Source organism: Mobula hypostoma, chromosome 7 (genome assembly GCF_963921235.1).
Source record: "Mobula hypostoma chromosome 7, sMobHyp1.1, whole genome shotgun sequence".
Lineage (NCBI taxonomy): Eukaryota > Metazoa > Chordata > Chondrichthyes > Myliobatiformes > Myliobatidae > Mobula > Mobula hypostoma.
The window spans coordinates 14,173,493-14,190,502 of NC_086103.1; the positions used below are offsets into that span (position 1 = coordinate 14,173,493).

The 17,010-nt window shown below is 47.1% G+C and overlaps 1 protein-coding gene across 1 annotated transcript in view; it reads left to right on the forward strand.

Moving 5' to 3' along the window:
- The window catches only part of LOC134349146 (calcium/calmodulin-dependent protein kinase type II subunit alpha), a 255,671-nt gene that overhangs the window by 221,915 nt on the left and 16,746 nt on the right, over window positions 1–17,010 (forward strand). The window contains exons 9-11 of the mRNA XM_063053055.1: window positions 5,172–5,266; window positions 7,449–7,571; window positions 14,455–14,538. Coding sequence (XP_062909125.1) covers window positions 5,172–5,266; window positions 7,449–7,571; window positions 14,455–14,538 — 302 coding nt within the window. The remainder of the gene's footprint in view (window positions 1–5,171; window positions 5,267–7,448; window positions 7,572–14,454; window positions 14,539–17,010) is intronic.

A 17,010-nucleotide genomic window follows, 5' to 3' on the forward strand; every position in this document is an offset into this window, starting at 1 on the left:
CTGACTATACCCCTTGCCCATCCTCTGGGTTTTTTTCCCCCTTCCCTCTTTTCCTTCTCCCTGGGCCTCCTGTCCCATGATCCTCTCATATCCCTTTTGCCAATCACCTGTCCAGCTCTTGGCTCCATCCCTCCCGCTCCTGTCTTCTCCTATCATTTCAGATCTCCCCCTCCCCCTTTCAAATCTCTTACTAGCTCTTCCTTCAGTTAGTCCTGTGAAGGGTCTCGGCCCGAAACGTCGACTGTACCTCTTCCTAGCGATGCTGCCTGGCCTGCTGCGTTCACCAGCAAATTTGATGTGTGTTGCTTGAATTTCCAGCATCTGCAGAATTCCTCGTGTTTGCGTTCATACATTAACCATTTCATTTGTGGAATAATTCCCATGAACCTGCTCTGGAGCTTCTCCAATGCCAGCACATATTTTCTTAGATAAGGGGCCCAAAACTGCTCACAATACTCCAAGTGCAGTCTGACCAATGTCTTATAAAGCCTCAGCTGGACCTGGTGGTGTGAGTCTTGAGGCTCCTGTACCTCCTTCCTGATGGCAGCAGCGAGAAGAGAGCGTGCTCTGGGTGATGGGAGTTCTCGATGACAGATGCTGCTTTTTTGTGGCTGTGCTCCTTGTAGTGTGCTCAGCTGTGGGGAGGCTTTATCTGAGATGGACTGGGCAGTATCCACTACTTTTTTGTAGGCTTTTCCATTCAAGGGCATTGGTGTTTACTTACTAGGCTGTGACACAACCAGTCAGATTGTATATCTGAGAACTGACCCATTTACCCCAACATAAGAGATTCTGCAGATGCTGGAAATCCAGAATAATACACACAAAATACCGGAGGACCTCAGCAGGTCAGGCAGTATCTGCGGAAAGGATTAAACAGTCGATGTTTCAGGCCAAGGCCTTTCATCAGGACTGGAAAGGAAGGGGGAAGAAACCAGAATAAAAAGGAGTTCAAGCCAGAAAGTGTTAAGTGAAGCCAGCTGAGTGGGTGGGGGTGGGGATGAAGAAGACTAATGTAATTTTGGCATCTATTTCAAGGGGGAAAGTATATAAAAGCAAGGAGATAATGCTGAAGCTTTAAAAACACTAATTAGATTAGATTATGAGGACACTCAGTCCTCGTTTATTGTCATTTAGAAATGCATGCATTAAGAAATGATACAATGTTCCTCCAGAGTGATATCACAAAAAAACAGGACAAATCAAAGACTATCAAATTATGGTATTGCTTTGCACGCTGTAACTATATGTTATAATTATGTGGTCTTGTCAGTGTCAGTCCTTGGGGTCTTGCAGCTTGAGCTCTGAGACAGGCTGGGGTCTTGCGGCTTGAGCTTGGAGACAGGCTGGGGGGTCTTGAGGCTGGAGGCTGCAGGCTGGAGTCTTGAGTCTTGGAATGCAGAGGCTGGAGCTCAGAGACAGACTGGGAACTGTACGTCAACATAGAGCCCGGACTTATCCTTCGAAAAGCCGGGACTCATCTTTAACATGACACTAACATGAGACTGGACAGTATATGGACATAGAGCCAGGACTTATCCTTAGACAAGCTGGGACTCAACTTTATCTCCACACCAAGGTGGGGCAGGTACATCCATCGGGTAACGGCAGAACAGCCACACTTACCCAACAAAGGCAAAGCCAAGACAAGACAGATCCCCCCACAGGGCAACAGCAGAATGGCCTGACTTACCCCACAGAGGCAAGGACAAGGCAGATCCCCCCCACAGGGCAATGGCAGAACAGCTTGACTTACCACACGGAGGCGAGGACAAGACAAGACAGATCCCCTCACAGGGCAACAGCAGAACAGCTTGACTTACCCCATGGAGGCAAGGACAAGAAGAGACAAACACCAAAGAACAACAGACAGTTCCATCTCTGCATCAAGGTAGCTCCAAGTCACAATTCAGCCAGCAACCTCAGCTGGCTACAGAAACAACCAGATCCCTACCTAGCTCAGAGTGGCTGGCAGCCACTCAGCTGGCCCAGAAAACGGCTAAATCCATACCACAACAACAGCTCCAACTACTGACAGCAAGGCTCCATGAAGCAATGGTTCTCCAACACAGCCCAAAGATGACAAATGGCCACTCCAGCCTTCCACCAGCAGGTTGCACCCACAAGATCTTGACAAGACAAACCAGCAGCCCACAGTCAGCCCCAAGACCACTTATATTCCAAGCCCCAAGATGGGAGTCAGGTGCCTATGATTAACTCAACCAAAACAAGGGACAGCTGGAAGACCCGGAGTCCTGAGTCCACGGACTGGACCATCAACCGGAATGCAGACTTCACGGACCAGACCATGACAGCCCTCTCCTTTGCTTTAACTTTGGCTTTAACTTCTCTTGTGAGCCATGGTTACATCCTTTTCCATTAGAAAATTTCTTCTTTTTTGGAATATATCTGTTTTGCACCTTCCTCACTTCTTGCATAAACTCCAGCCACTGCTGCTCTGCCGTCCTTCCCGCTAGTGTCCCTTTCCAGTCAACTTTGGCCAGATCCTCTCTCATGCCACTGTAATTTCCTTTAATCCACTGAAATACCGACACATTGGATTTCAGCTTCTCATTCTCAAATTTCACAGTGAACTCAATCATGTTATGATCACTGCCTCCTAAGGGTTCCTTCACCTCAATCTCTCTAATCACCTCCGGTTCATTACACAATACCCAGTCCAGTACAGCCGATCCCCTAGTGGGCTCAACAACAAGCTGTTCTAAAAAACCATCTCGTAGACATTCTACAAATTCTCTCTCTTGAGATCCAGTGCCGACCTGATTTTTCCAATCCACTCACATGTTAAAATCCCCTACAATTATCATAACACTGCCCTTCTGACAAGCCTTTTCTATTTCCTGTTGTAATTTGTAGTCCACATCACGGCAGCTGTTAGGAGGCCTGTATATAACTGCCATCAGGGTCCTTTTACCCCTGCGATTTCTTAGCTCAACCCATAAAGATTCTGCACCTTCCAATCCTATGTCACCTCTTTCTAATGATTTAATATCATTTCTTACCAATAAAGCCACGCCATCCCCTCTGCCTACCTTCCTATCCTTCCGATACACGTGTATCCTTGGACAATCAGCTCCTAGAGACATGCATCCTTTAGCCAGGTCTCAGTGATGGCCACAATATCATACCTGTCAATCTGTAGCTGTACAACAAGATCATCCACCCTTATTCCTTATGCTGTGTGCATTTAAGTACAACACCTTAAGTCCAGTATTTGGTACTTTTTGCTTTGATTGCACTGCAACTCATCCCAATGGCTGCAAATTTGCCCCATCACCTGCCTGTCTCTCCTGACATCTTTACTGCTCACTATCTTAGATTTATTTCTGTTTTCCCCTTCCTCCGCTCTATCATTCCAGTTCCCATCCCCCTGCCAAATTAGTTTAAACCCTCCCTAACAGCTCTATTAATCCTTCCCGCCAGGATATTGGTCCCCTTCGGGTTCAGGTGTAACCCGTCCATTTTGAACAGGTCATACTTCCCCCAGAAGAGATCCCAATTATCCAAGAATCTGAAGCCCTGCCCCCTACACCAGTCTCTCAGCCACGCATTCATCTGCCTGATCCGACTATTCTTGCCCTCGCTAGCACATAGCACAGGTAGCAACCCCGAGATTACTACCCTGGAGGTCCTGCTTCTCAGCTTCCTTTCTAACTCCCAGAAATCTCTCTTCAGGACCTTCTCCCTTCTCCTATCTATGTCATTGGTACCAACATGTACCAAGACAACTGGCTGCTCACCCTCCCCCTTCAGAATATTCTGGACCCGGTCTGAGACATCCCGTACCCTGGCACCTGGGAGGCAACACACCATGCGGGTATCTCTATCAGGCTCACAGAATCTCCTGTCTGTTCCCCTGACTATGGAATCTCCCATGACTATCGCATTCCTCTTCTCCCTCCTTCCCTCCTGCACAACAGCGCCAGGCTCAGTGCCAGGGACCTGGCCACCGCGGGCGTCCCCTGTCAGGTCATCCCCCTCAAAGGCACCCAAAACGAGATACTTGTTGCTGACTCATTTCACTGTATGTTTGGACGTACATGTGACAAATAAGGCTAATCTATCCGTATGTCATGAAACTTGTTGGTGTTTGTTTTTCATTTTATTGAGAGACAGCGTGGAACAGGCCCTTGCAGTACCTTGAGCCTCACTGCCCAGCAACCCCCGAGATAACCCTAGCCTAATCATTTTACAATGACCAAACAACCTACAAACTGGTACTTCTTTGGACTGCGGGAGGAAACCAGAGTGCCCAGAGGAAACCCTCGCAGTCACGGGGAGAGCACACAAGCTCCTTACAAGCAGTGGCAGCAATTGAACCCGGGTTGCTGGTACCGTAAAACGTCGTGCCAGCCACCAAGCTACCATGCAGCAGCCGCTCAGTGCAGGACATAAAACATGCTATCGATTTACAATAAAAAATATAAAAGACAGAGGAGATCTACCAGGATTAGAGAGCGTGTCTTATGAGGGTAGGTTGTGTGAGCTCGGGCTTTTCTCTTTGGAGTGAAGGAGGATGGGAGGTGACGTGATAGAGGTGTACAAGATGATAAGAGGCATAGATCGAGTGGACAGCCAGAGACTTTTCCCGGGGCAGAAATGGCTGACATGAGGGGGCACAATCCAAGGGTGATTGGAGAAAAGTATAGGGGGGGTGATGTCAGAGGTAGGTTTTTTACACAGAGAGTGGTGGGTGTGTCGAATGCCCTGCCAGGGGTGGTGGTAGAGACAGGTACATTCGGGAGAACATACAAAACCTGATCAGTGATCGCTCATGCTCTTTCCCTGTAAGTCAAAGTGCAATTGATTATCAGAGTACATATACCATATGTCACCACATACAACCCTGAGGTTCTTTTCCTGCAGACATACTTAGCAAATCTATAGAACAGTAACTGTAAACATCAGGAACTGTAAACTGTAAACAAACTGTGCCATTGCAGATAATAAATAAATAGCAACAAATTATGAGCATGAAATAACAAGATAAAAAGTCCTTACAAAGAGTGTAGTTACTTTCTGCTCAAAGGCGTTGGTGTTCCCAGACCAGACCGTAACGCAGCCAGTCAGCACACTTTCCACCACACAGCTATAGCAGGATGAACGAGTGACGAATACAGCTGACCTTCTTAATCTTCTTCCTTCCCCAGGTGTCATTCTCTACATCCTCCTGGTTGGTTACCCTCCATTCTGGGATGAGGACCAGCACAGACTCTACCAGCAGATCAAAGCTGGGGCCTACGATGTGAGTGTTGCATGGGTGTGAGTGGTCCACAGACTGGGGAGGGACAGCCTATCTGCCACGGTCTCTGAGACATCGGAACCAGCCCCGTCCCCAGTAACACAGTGGGTTGGTGGTCACTTGAGTTGCCAACTGTCCCGTATTATCCAGGACATCCCATATATTGGGCTAAATTGGTTTGTCCCATACGGGACCGCCCTTGTCCCGTATTTCCCCCGCTAAGGTAGAGCGTTCCTATGAAACCTTTCATGCCGACGTGGCGTAAAGCAAAGAAGTAATTGTCATTAATTTATATGGGAAAAATTTTTGAGCGTTCCCAGACCCAAAAAAATAACCTACCAAATCATGCCAAATAACACATAAAACCGAAAATAACACTAACATATAGTAAAAACAGGAATGATAGGATAAATACACAGCCTATATAAAGTAGAAATAATGTATGTACAGTGTAGTCGGGAAGATTAAGCCAAAACCGATTTGTGGAAAAAAATCGTCACATACACGCATGCACACGTCATATATACGCACGTCACACATGCGCACGTCACACATGCACACGTCATATATGCGCACGTCACGCATGCGCACACAGGTGCCCGCACAAGGCTTCATGGTCATGGTAGTCTTCCTCGGGGTAAACCCAAGTGTTCCGTATTTGGGAGTGAGAAAGTTGGCAATCCTAGTGGTCACTCAGCCCCTGACCACTCTCTGCTTTTTCCCCAGCTAATGGTCTATCTCCTTACAACACCCAAGGCCACTTCATCACTAATTTATCCTGTAAGCTCCCACATCTATTTCCCTCTCATCCACATGCAAGGAACAATTAACCCATGTTGCTGGACAGTGGGAGGGTGTCAGAGCACCCGGGGACACTCACATGGTCACAGGGAGTTCGTACAAACTGTACAAAAACACTGCGGTGGTTGGGATCAAACCCGGGTCTCTGGAACAGTGAGGTGATGCCTCTACCAGCTACGCCACTCTCCTGCCCGCTGGGATCGTTGGTATGAGCTATTACCCCAGCATCAAGACTTCCCCCCTTTGTGACTAGACCCCGTCTCCAGGCCATCAGCCTTTCTGCCTGGGCAGATCATGGAACCAGAACAAAGAATTTAGAACACAAGACATAGGAACAGAATTAGGCCATTCAGCCCATCAAGTCTGCTCTGCCATTCCACCATGGCTGATTTATTATCCCTCTCAACCCCATTCTCCCCTTAACCTTTGGCACATTGACCAATCAAGAACCTATCAAACTCTGCTTTAAATATACCCAACAACTTGGCCTCCAAGAACATAGATCTCAGAATACAGAAGTTAGAACATAGGACAGAACATAGAACATAGTAATTAATAACTTAGAACCTCAAACACAGAACACAGAACAGTACAGCGCAGGAATACGCCCCTTAACCCACAAAGTCTGTGCCAAACAAGACGCCTATTAATCTAAATCTACCTTATGCACATCCATCATGATTTCATAAACTTCTGAGAGGTCACCCCTCATTCTCCTGCAAACTACTAAGTACATTCATGATCAAAACATGTATACAACTTGAGATTCGTCTTCTTGCAGGCAGCCACAAAACAAAGTAACACAATAGAACCCATTTCAAAGAAGAAGACCGTCAAACACTGAATGTGCAGCTAAACAAATCGTGCAAACAATACAAGTAATATTCAGAACTGAAGTTCAGGAAAGTGAGTCCACAGCCGTGAAGGCAGCAGCTGATCCAGGAGCCCGTTAGTTGCAGGCCACAGGCTCAGTTCAGCGCCGAGACGAGTAAACCTCGCGAAGCCGCAAGCTGAACCAGCCCGTCCCTCGCCTTCAGCACCAACACCCTGATCTTTTCAATCTGGTCCAGCACTTAAGTTGTCCAGACCTTTGTTCCTTGCTTTCGGGCCTGGGTTCTGCCACCTCAATCTACCTTATTCCCGACCTTTCCAATTCGGCCTGATGCTTATATCAATCAAACCTTGGGTCTTTTCTCACTCTCCTGTGCTTCAAGGAATAAAGATGCTGCCTGGCCATGCCCTTGAAAACCTTTTCCGCACCCTCACCATCTACACTTGGCAGGGGGCTCCGCTGTATCAGTTCACACCACACAGGGCCTGCTGGTTGCTAGGGGAGATGAGGCAGCCTGTGGTAGCTTGCTGTTGTTTCTCTTTTGTTCCATAGTTCCCGTCTCCAGAGTGGGACACTGTGACACCTGAGGCCAAAGATCTCATCAACAAGATGTTGACGATTAACCCTGCCAAACGCATCACTGCAGCGGAGGCCCTTAAACATCCCTGGATCTCGGTATGTCTGATACCCGGCGGTGTCTTCAGCCTGGCGTCTGACAGGGAGGCAACCCTGTGGGTGCAGCTGGGGAGAGTCATTGAGAAAATACCTGTGGGAGGGGATTCAGAGGGTGTGGGGAGTCCGTGACGTGGGAGAGTGTCTGAAGGGCTGTGGGAGGGGATTCATGGGTGGGGAAGAGTTGATGATGTGGGAGACTATCCTAAGGGTTGTGAGAGGGGAGAGTGTCTGTGGGCTGTGGGAGGGGATTCAGTGGGTGGGGAGGGTCAGTGATGGGGGAGAATGTCCATGGGCTGTGGGAGGGGACTCAGTAGGTGGGGGATGTTGATGATGGGGGAGAGTATCCGTGGGGTGTGGGATGGGAGAGAAAGTGATGGGGGAAAGTGTGTGCAGTGTGGGAGGGGATTCAGTTGGTGGGGAGAGAGTAAGTGGGGAAAGAGTCGGAGATGGTAAACTCTGTCCCTTGAGGTGGGCATAAATTCTTCAGTAAGATCTCTTGAATGTGCAAGGTGACCTTCTCAATCATCGATTCCCTGAGCTGCTGACTGATTTGAGAGTGCATCGTAGGATGTGTGAACTCGTCTGCCTGTTTGCATCCTTGGGCCGGCTGTTGCCCAGGTGGGTAGGGAGGGACGTCAACCCAACTCCTCCCATCCCATGGCAAACCATTTCCCTCTGTGAACAGGGTCACCACCGAGACAAGACCCACTTCCACCTAGCACTTCAGAATCTTCCCAAATCTCCCTGCTGGCACCAATGTCCCTGTTTGAAGTGAAGTCATTGTTTTAACAATGACCTTCAGATACATAAAGTGTAAAAAAGAGGCGAGAGTAAATATCAGACTACTGGGAGACAATGCTGGAGAGATAGTAATGGGGGAAAACAAAATGGTAGATGAACTGAATAAGAATCTTGCATTAGTCTTCACTGTGGAAGACACTAACAGTAAAATGGAAGTTCCACGTGTCGTGGACATGAGGTGTGAGAAGTTGCCATTACGAGAGAGATGGTTCCTAGGAAACTGAAAGGCCTGAAGGTGGATAAGTCACCTGGACCAGATGGTGTACACCCCAGAGTTCTGAAGGAGGTAGCTGAAGAGATTATGGAGGTGTTAGAAATGATCCTTAAAGAAACACTAGATTCTGGAATGGTTTTAGAAGACTGGAAAATTGCAAATATCCCTCCACTCTTCAAGAAGGGAGAGGCAGAAGAACGGAAACTATAGGCCAGTTAGTTTGACCTCAGTGGTTGGGAAGATGTTGGAGTTGATTATTAAGGATGAGGTTTCGGGGTACTTGGAAGCACATGATAAAATAGGCCGTAGTCAGCATGGTTTCCTCAAGGGAAAATCTTGCCTGACAAATCTACTGGAATTCTTTGAAGAAATAACAAGCAGGATAGACAAAGGAGAATTGGTGGATTTCTGTACCTGGATTTTCAGAAGGCCTTTGACAAGGATGCTTAACAAGCTACGAGCTCATTGTATTACAAGAAAGATTCTAGTATGGATAAAGCAGTGGCTAATTAGCAGGAGGCAAACAGTGGGAATAAGGGGAGCCTTTCCTCATTGGCTGCCAGTGCCTAGTAGTGTTCCACAGGGGTCTGTGTTGGGACCAATTCTTTTTACATTATATGTCACTGATTTGGATGATAAAATTGATGGCTTGGTTGCAAAATTTGCAGATGATATGAAGATAGGTGGAGGGGAGGTAGTTTTGAGGAAGTGGAGAGGTTACAGAAGGATTTAAACAGATTGGGTGAATGGGCTGATGGAATACAGTGTGGGAAGATTATGGTCATGCACCTTGGTAGAAGAAGTGAAAGGGTTGACTATTTTCTAAATGGAGAGAAAAAATAAAGAAACTGAGGCACGAAGGGACTTGGGAGTCTTTGTGCAGGATTCTCTAAAAGTTAATTTGCTGCTTGACTCTGTGGTGAGGAAGGCAAATGTGATATTAGCATTCATTTCAAGAGGACTAGAATATAAAATCCTGAATATCCTGAAGTGGGAAGGAGAACAGCCAGAGGTTGTGGTACATATTGGAACCAACGACATGGTAGGAAAAGGGAGTAGGTCCTGAAAACAGACTACAGGCAGCTAGGAAGGAAATCGAGAAGCAGGACCTCAAAGGTAGTAATCACGGGATTACTGCCTGTACCACACCACAGTGAGTATAGGAATAGAGTGAGGTGGAAGATAAATGCGTGGATGAGGGATTGGAGCAGGGGACAGGGATTCAGATTTCTGGATCATTGGGACTTCTTTTGGGGTAGGTGTGACCTGTACAAAAAGGGTGGGTTGGACTTGAATCCAAGGGGGACCAATATCCCGGTGGGGAGGTTTTCTCAGGCTATTGGGGAGAGTTTAAACTCGAATTCCTGGGGGGTGGGAACCAAACTGAAGAGAAGGAGGAAGGGGCAGTTGGCTCACATATAGAGAAAGCTTGGAGACAGTGTGAGAAGGAGGATAGGCAGATGATAGAGAAGGGATGCACTCAGACCGATGGTTTGAGATGTGTCTATTTTAATGCAGGAAGCATTATGAACAAAGCGGATAAGCTTAGAGTGTGGATCAGTACTTGGAGTTATGATGTGGTGTCCATTACAGAGACTTGGATGGCTCAGGGACGGGAATGGTTACTTAGAGTGCCAGGCTTTAGATGTTTCAGAAAGGACAGGGAGGGAGGCAAAAGAGGTGGGGGCATGGCACTGTTGATCAGAGATAGTGTCACAGCTGCAGAAAGGTAGGAAGCCATGGAGGGATTGTCTACGGAGTCTCTGTGGGTGGAAGTTAGAAACAGGAAGAGGTCAATAACTCTTCTGTGTGTTTTTTATAGACCACCGAATAGTAACAGGGACATTGAGGAGCAGATAGGGAGATAGATTCTGGGAAGCTGTAATAATAACAGGGTTGTTGTGGTGGGAGATTTTAATTTCCCAAATATTGATTGGCATCTCCCTAGAGCAAGGGGTTTAGATGGGGTTGGGTTTGTTAGGTGTGTTCAGGAAGGTTTCTTGACACAATATGTAGATAAGCCTACAAGAGGAGAGGCTGTACTTGATCTGGTATTGGGAAATGAACCTGGTCAGGTGTCAGGTTTCTCAGTGGGAGAGCATTTTAGAGAAAGTGATCACAATTCTATCTCCTTTACCATAGCATTGGAGAGGGATAGGATCAGACAAGTTAGGAAAGCGTTTAATTGAAGTAAGGGGAAATATGAAGCTATCAGGCAGGAACTTGGAAGCATAAATTGGGAACAGATGTTCTCAGGGAAATGTACAGTAGAAATAAGGCAAATGTTCAGGGGATATTTGTGTGGCGTTCTGCATAGGTATGTTCCAATGAGACAGGGAAAGGATGGTAGGGTATAGGAACCGTGGTGTACAAAGGCTGTTGAAAATCAAGTCAAGAAGAAAAGTTTACGAAAGGTTCAAAAAACTAGGCAATGATAGAGATTTTGAAGATTATAAGGCTAGCAGGAAGGTGCTTCAGAATGAACATAGGAGAGCCAGAAGGGGCCATGAGAAGTCCTTGGCAAGCAGGATTAAGGAAAACCCCAAGGCATTCTACAAGTATGTGAAGAGCAAGAGGATAAGACGTGAGCGAATAGGACCAATCAAGTGTGACAGTGGAAAAGTGTGTGTGGAACTGGAGGAGATAGCAGGGATACTTAATGAATACTTTGTTTCAGTATTCACTACGGAAAAGGATCTTGGCGATTGTAGGGATGACTTGCAGCGGATTGAAAAGCTTGAGCATATAGATATTAAGAAAGAGGATGTGCTGGAGCTTTTGGAAAGCATCAAGTTGGATAAGCCACCGGGACTGGACAAGATGTACCCCCAGGCTATTGTGGGAGGCGAGGGAGGAGATTGCTGAGCCTCTGGTGATGATCTTTGCATCATCAATGGGCACGGGAGAGGTTCTGGACCCCCACCACCTGGGGAAACTGCTGTCCTGTCTGCAGTCTCCATGCCAATCTCAGCACCAACAAAACCTGAGAGAAATCCTGGGGGAGCACGGGAAAAGACTAAGTCAAAGTAAAGATATAATGATAATGATAAAGATGATCTTGATTTGATGTGGTCTATTATGGTTTTATTTGATTCAGGATTTATTGAGTATGCCCACAAGAAAATGAATCTCAAGGTTAGATATGGTTACATCTATATACTTGGATAATAAATTTACTTTGAACTTTGAATGTACATTAAAATATATGGCATCGGTGCCAACACTGTCTGAGGATGTGCTGGGGGCAGCCCACAAGTGTCACCATGTTTCCGACGCCAAAGTACCATGCCCACAATATACCAACCCTGACCCATACATCTTTGGAATGCGGGAAGAATCCGGGACACTCACAGGAAAGCCACGTGCTCCTGGGGGAATCGCACAAACTCCTTAGAGACTGTGGTGGCAATTGAACCCCGATTGCTGGCGCTGTAAAAGCGTTACACTAACCTCTACACTCCGTGTCTCCTGAGCTTATCCTCATTTACACCTGTACCAGAGTGCCCAGGTGTAATGAAGAACTTACTGGCAGTAACATCACCGGCACAGAGCGTCGGATAAACAGCAGTCACAGGAAACATACAGATTTAGCTTTATGAGCAATTTTAGAACAAAAAAAAACACAATTAGAATGAAATAAAAGAAAGAGCATTGCAGTGCAAAGTGTTCCCAGTGGTGCTGTGCTGCTGATGTGATTACTGGGTTCGAGAGCCGAATGGTTGAAGGGAAGTAGCTGTTCCTGGACCTGGTGGTGTGGGACCTCAGGCTCCTGTAGCTCCTGCCCGATGGGAGCTGAGAGAAAAAGGCACAGCCCATATGCTTTATGTATTTCATTCAGAGATACAGCTCAGTGACAGGCCCTTCTACCCCAACAAGCACGTGCAGCCAAATTACACCCACGTGACCAACTAGCCTACTAACCCGTACACCTTTGGAATATGGGAGGAAACCGCATACACTGGAAGAAACCTATTTGTCATGGGGAGAACGTACAAACTCCTTACAGACAGCAGTGGGATTTGAGCCCTCGTCCCTGGTACTGTAAAGCAGTATGATACTGTTCTGTGTCTTGTCCAGAGATCATCCTGGCCTTCAACCCTTTACACTGGACACAAAGCTTCACCCACCCCCTTCAAACCTTCATGAACAGAGCTTGCGAATGGCCCTTGTGCCTTGTAAAAACCCAGCAATCCAGCAATCAACAAGTGCTACACATGCCCTTACACTTCCTCCCTTACCACCATTCAGGGCCCCAGACAGTCCTTCCCAGTGAGGCAACACTTCACCTGTGAGTCGGCTGGGGTGATAAACTGTGTCCGGTGCTCCCAATGTGGCCTTCTATATATTGGCAAGACCCGACGCAGACTGGGAGGTCGTTTTGCTGAACACCTACGCTCTGTCTACCAGAGAAAGCAGGATCTGCCAGTGACCACACATTTTAATTCCATGTCCCATTCCCATTCTGATATGTCTATCCACGGCCTCCTCTACTGTCAAGATGAAGCCACACTCAGGTTGGAGGAACAACTCCTTATATTCCGTCTGGGTAGCCTCCAACCTGATGGCATGAACATTGACTTCTCAAACTTCTGCTAATGCCCCACCTCCCCCTCGTACCCCATCCGTTATTTATTTATATACACACATTCTTTTTCTTTCTCTCCTTTTTCTCCCTCTGTCCCTCTCACTATACCCCTTGCCCATCCTCTGGGCTTCCCCCCTCCCCGTTTTCCTTCTCCCTAGGCCTCCTGTCCCATGATCCTCTCATATCCCTTTTGCCAATCACCTGTCCAGCTCTTGGCTCCATCCCTCCCCCTCCTGTCTTTTCCTATCATTTCGGATCTCCCCCTCCCCCTCCCACTTTCAAATCTCTTACTAGCTCTTCTTTCAGTTAGTCCTGATGAAGGGTCTTGGCCCGAAACATCGACTGTACATCTTGCTAGAGATGCTGCCTGACCTGATGCGTTCACCAGCAACTTTGATGTGTGTTGCTTGAAATCCCCATGTATCCCACCTTCCACCAGTAGATGGCAGGCATGCTCCAGCCCAAGCAACAGAACCAACCCATTGCCCAAGATGGAAATTAATAAATTGGTTTATTATTGACACATATACTGAGGTACAGAGGAAAGAAAGTTGTTTTGTATGCCATCCACACAGATCATTTTATTAGAACACTACATTCAGTGCATAACAGCGCAAAGTAAATTTATTATCAAATTTTGGCATCTTCTCCCTTGCTTCTCAGTATTGACGAAGGGTCTCGGCCCAAAGCATCAACTGCTTATTCCTCTCCATAGATGCTGCCTGGCCTGCTAAGTTCCTCCAGCATTTTGTGTGAGTTGCTCGGATTTCCAGCATCTGCAGAATCTCTTAAGTTTATTATTATCAAAATACACATGTATCACCAAATACAACTCTGAGATTCATTTTCTTGTGGGCATTCACAATAAGTCAAAGAAGCACAATAGAATCAATGAAAAACTGTACAGAACAAAGATGGATAAATGACCAATGTGCAAAAGACAATAAACTGTGTTAACACAAAAAGAAAAGTAACAAACAAAATAATAATAATAAATAAACAAATATTGAGAACATGAGATGAAGAATCCTTGAAAGTGAGTCCAATTAGCTGAACCTAACTGCTCGATCCCCTAATCCATATTCACCCCATGGACTTTATTCCCTGGAGCATAGGAAAATGAGGGATATTCTGATAGAGGTTTGTAAAATCGTGAGGGCATCAGTAAGGTGGATAGTCACAGTCTTTTTCCCATTTACAGTTTATCATCAGGGTTCGAGGGTGGGATTGGAACTGATGACTGCCTGACCCAGGCTTAATGAAAATATTCTGTCTGTCCACAGCATCGGGCCACAGTGGCCTCTTGCATGCACCGGCAAGAGACGGTCGACTGCTTAAAGAAGTTCAACGCTCGGAGGAAGCTGAAGGTTAGTTATGTCCACCTTTTTTCACAAAAACCTGGTTAGGCCTGGCGGAGGCCTGGTTAGGCCGCACATGGAGATCCATCTGCAATTCCAGTCACTATGACTACACGAAGGATATGGTTCCACTGAGCACAAGGGAGATTCACCAGGACGTTGCCTGGATCAGTGGTCTGTGGTTCTGGGAAGAGGTTGGACAAGCTGGGCTTGCTTTCCCTGGAGGGAAGAAGGCTGATACCATTAGAAGTAGCACAGATAGAGGAGAAGATTTAAAGGAAGGGGTTTGGAGAGGCTCTCCATTGCCTCACAGACAGTCATTCTTAAAGATAATAGTAATAGGCATCCGTTAGTCTCGTGAGACCATGGATTTGCACCTTGGAAGGTTTCCAGGGCGCAGGCCTGGGCAATGTTGTATGGAAGACCGGCAGTTGCCCATGCTGCAAGTCTCCCCTCTCCACGCCACCGATGTTGTCCAAGGGAAGGGCACTAGGGCCAATACAGCTTGGCACCGGTGTCGTCGCAGAGCAATATGTGGTTAAGTGCCTTGCTCAAGGACACAACATGCTGCCTCAGCTGAGGCTCCAACTAGCGACCTTCAGATCACTAGGCCACGCGCCAACTCTTAAAGATAAAAAATCAGCTTTACTTGTTACATGTACACAAAACACACAGTGAGATGTCTCGTTTGCGTCAACGACCAACACAGTCTGAGGATGTGGTGGGAGTAGCCCATCTGTGTCGCCGTGGTTCTGATGTCAACATAGCGTGCCCATGGTGAATAACCCTAACCCGTACATCTTTGGAATGTGGGAGGATACCGGAGCACCCGAAGGAAACCAACGTGCTCACGGAAAGAACGTGAAGACAGCAGTGGGAATTGAACCCCAATCTTACAGACAGTGCTGTAAAGTGTTGCGCTGACTGCTATGTTTTCTGTGAGATCCTAACACTGAGCGTACACAATGGAGAAGAAGAGGAAGAGGCTTACGTCACGGAAGCAGACCCTTCAGCCCATTGAGTCCGTGCAATCCAGTTATGCTGATCCCATTTCATTCTCTCCTCATTTCCCTCATGTCCCCCCAGATCCCATGCACTGGGGACAATTTAGTGTGGCTAATTAACCCACTGACCTGTGCACCAACATTGAATGCCCACAGCTTCCTCGTCTGGACCCACATGTCTTTGGGAGGAAAGCGCAGCTCTTTGGAGAAGGGTCACAGGGGGAACGTACAAGTTCCACACACACAGACAGCGTCACAGGGCAGGATCTCTGCAGCTGTGAGCCAACAGTCCCGCACCCCCATTCCCCACACCGAGGGTTTGCCAGAGACCAGGGCAAAGAGGGGCTTCCTCCACTTGGTCCCCCTCATAGAGTTATGGAGGTTTCATTCATTCGATCATTATGAGCTGAGTCGTATGATGTGAACAATCACAGTCTTTCCATGACCATGATTGCTCTTGGCAAATTTTCTGCAGAAGTGTTTGCCATTGCCTTCTTCTGGGCAGTGTCTCTACAGGACAGGTGACCCCGGCCATTATCAACACTTCAGAGACTGTCAGCAAGGCGCACTAGCAACTCTGTTTGCAGTCTGAAGAGATCTTGTACGTCACCAGGGTTTCTTACAAGTTTCTATGCAGAAAGCATTCTGACTAGTTCCATCACAGCCTGGTATGAGACCTCAAGTTCAAGTTCCAGTTTATCGTTATTCAGCTATATACACACATACCACAAAACAAAACCATGATCCTCTGGGACCAGGGTGCACAATACGGTACGTGTAAACACCCACACACCAACACAAAGAATAAAGTATAGTTTGTTCATTATGTGCAGTGTCTATGATGTAGGCGATCATGGTCTTTCCAGGACCAGAATTGTTCTTGGCAAATTTTTCTACAGAAGTGGTTTACCATCGCTGCCTTCTGGGCAGTGACTTTACAAGATGGGTGGCCCCAGCCATTATCAATAATCTTCAGAGATCGTCCACCTGGCGTCAGTGGTCGCATGACCAGGACCTGTGATTTGCACCAGCTATTTCTACGACCATCCACCACCTGCTCCCATGGCTTCACGTGACCCTGATGGGGGGCTAAGCAGGTGCTACATCTTGCCCAAGGGTGACCTGTAGGCTAGTGGAGGGAAGGAGTGCCTTATACCTCCTGTGGGAGAGACGTATCTGCACCCTGCCAGCCTTGAGGAGATGATCAGATCAGAAACAGGCCCTTTGGCCCATCCTGCCCATGCCAACCCTTTCGCCCATCTTCCCACTTGCTCTAAAGGCTTCTGTCCATGGTATGTGACTCCACCTAATCTAACAGTTTGTTAACTTTACTAAATGTATTGCAGAAATCCAGACAAATTACATTCACAGACAGCCCACTATCAAATGGGTTCATTCCTTCCTCCAGAAATTCAGTTTGGTTTATTAAATATAGCCCAGTCTTTGCAAAGGAATGTTCATTTCCTGTAATCACTGC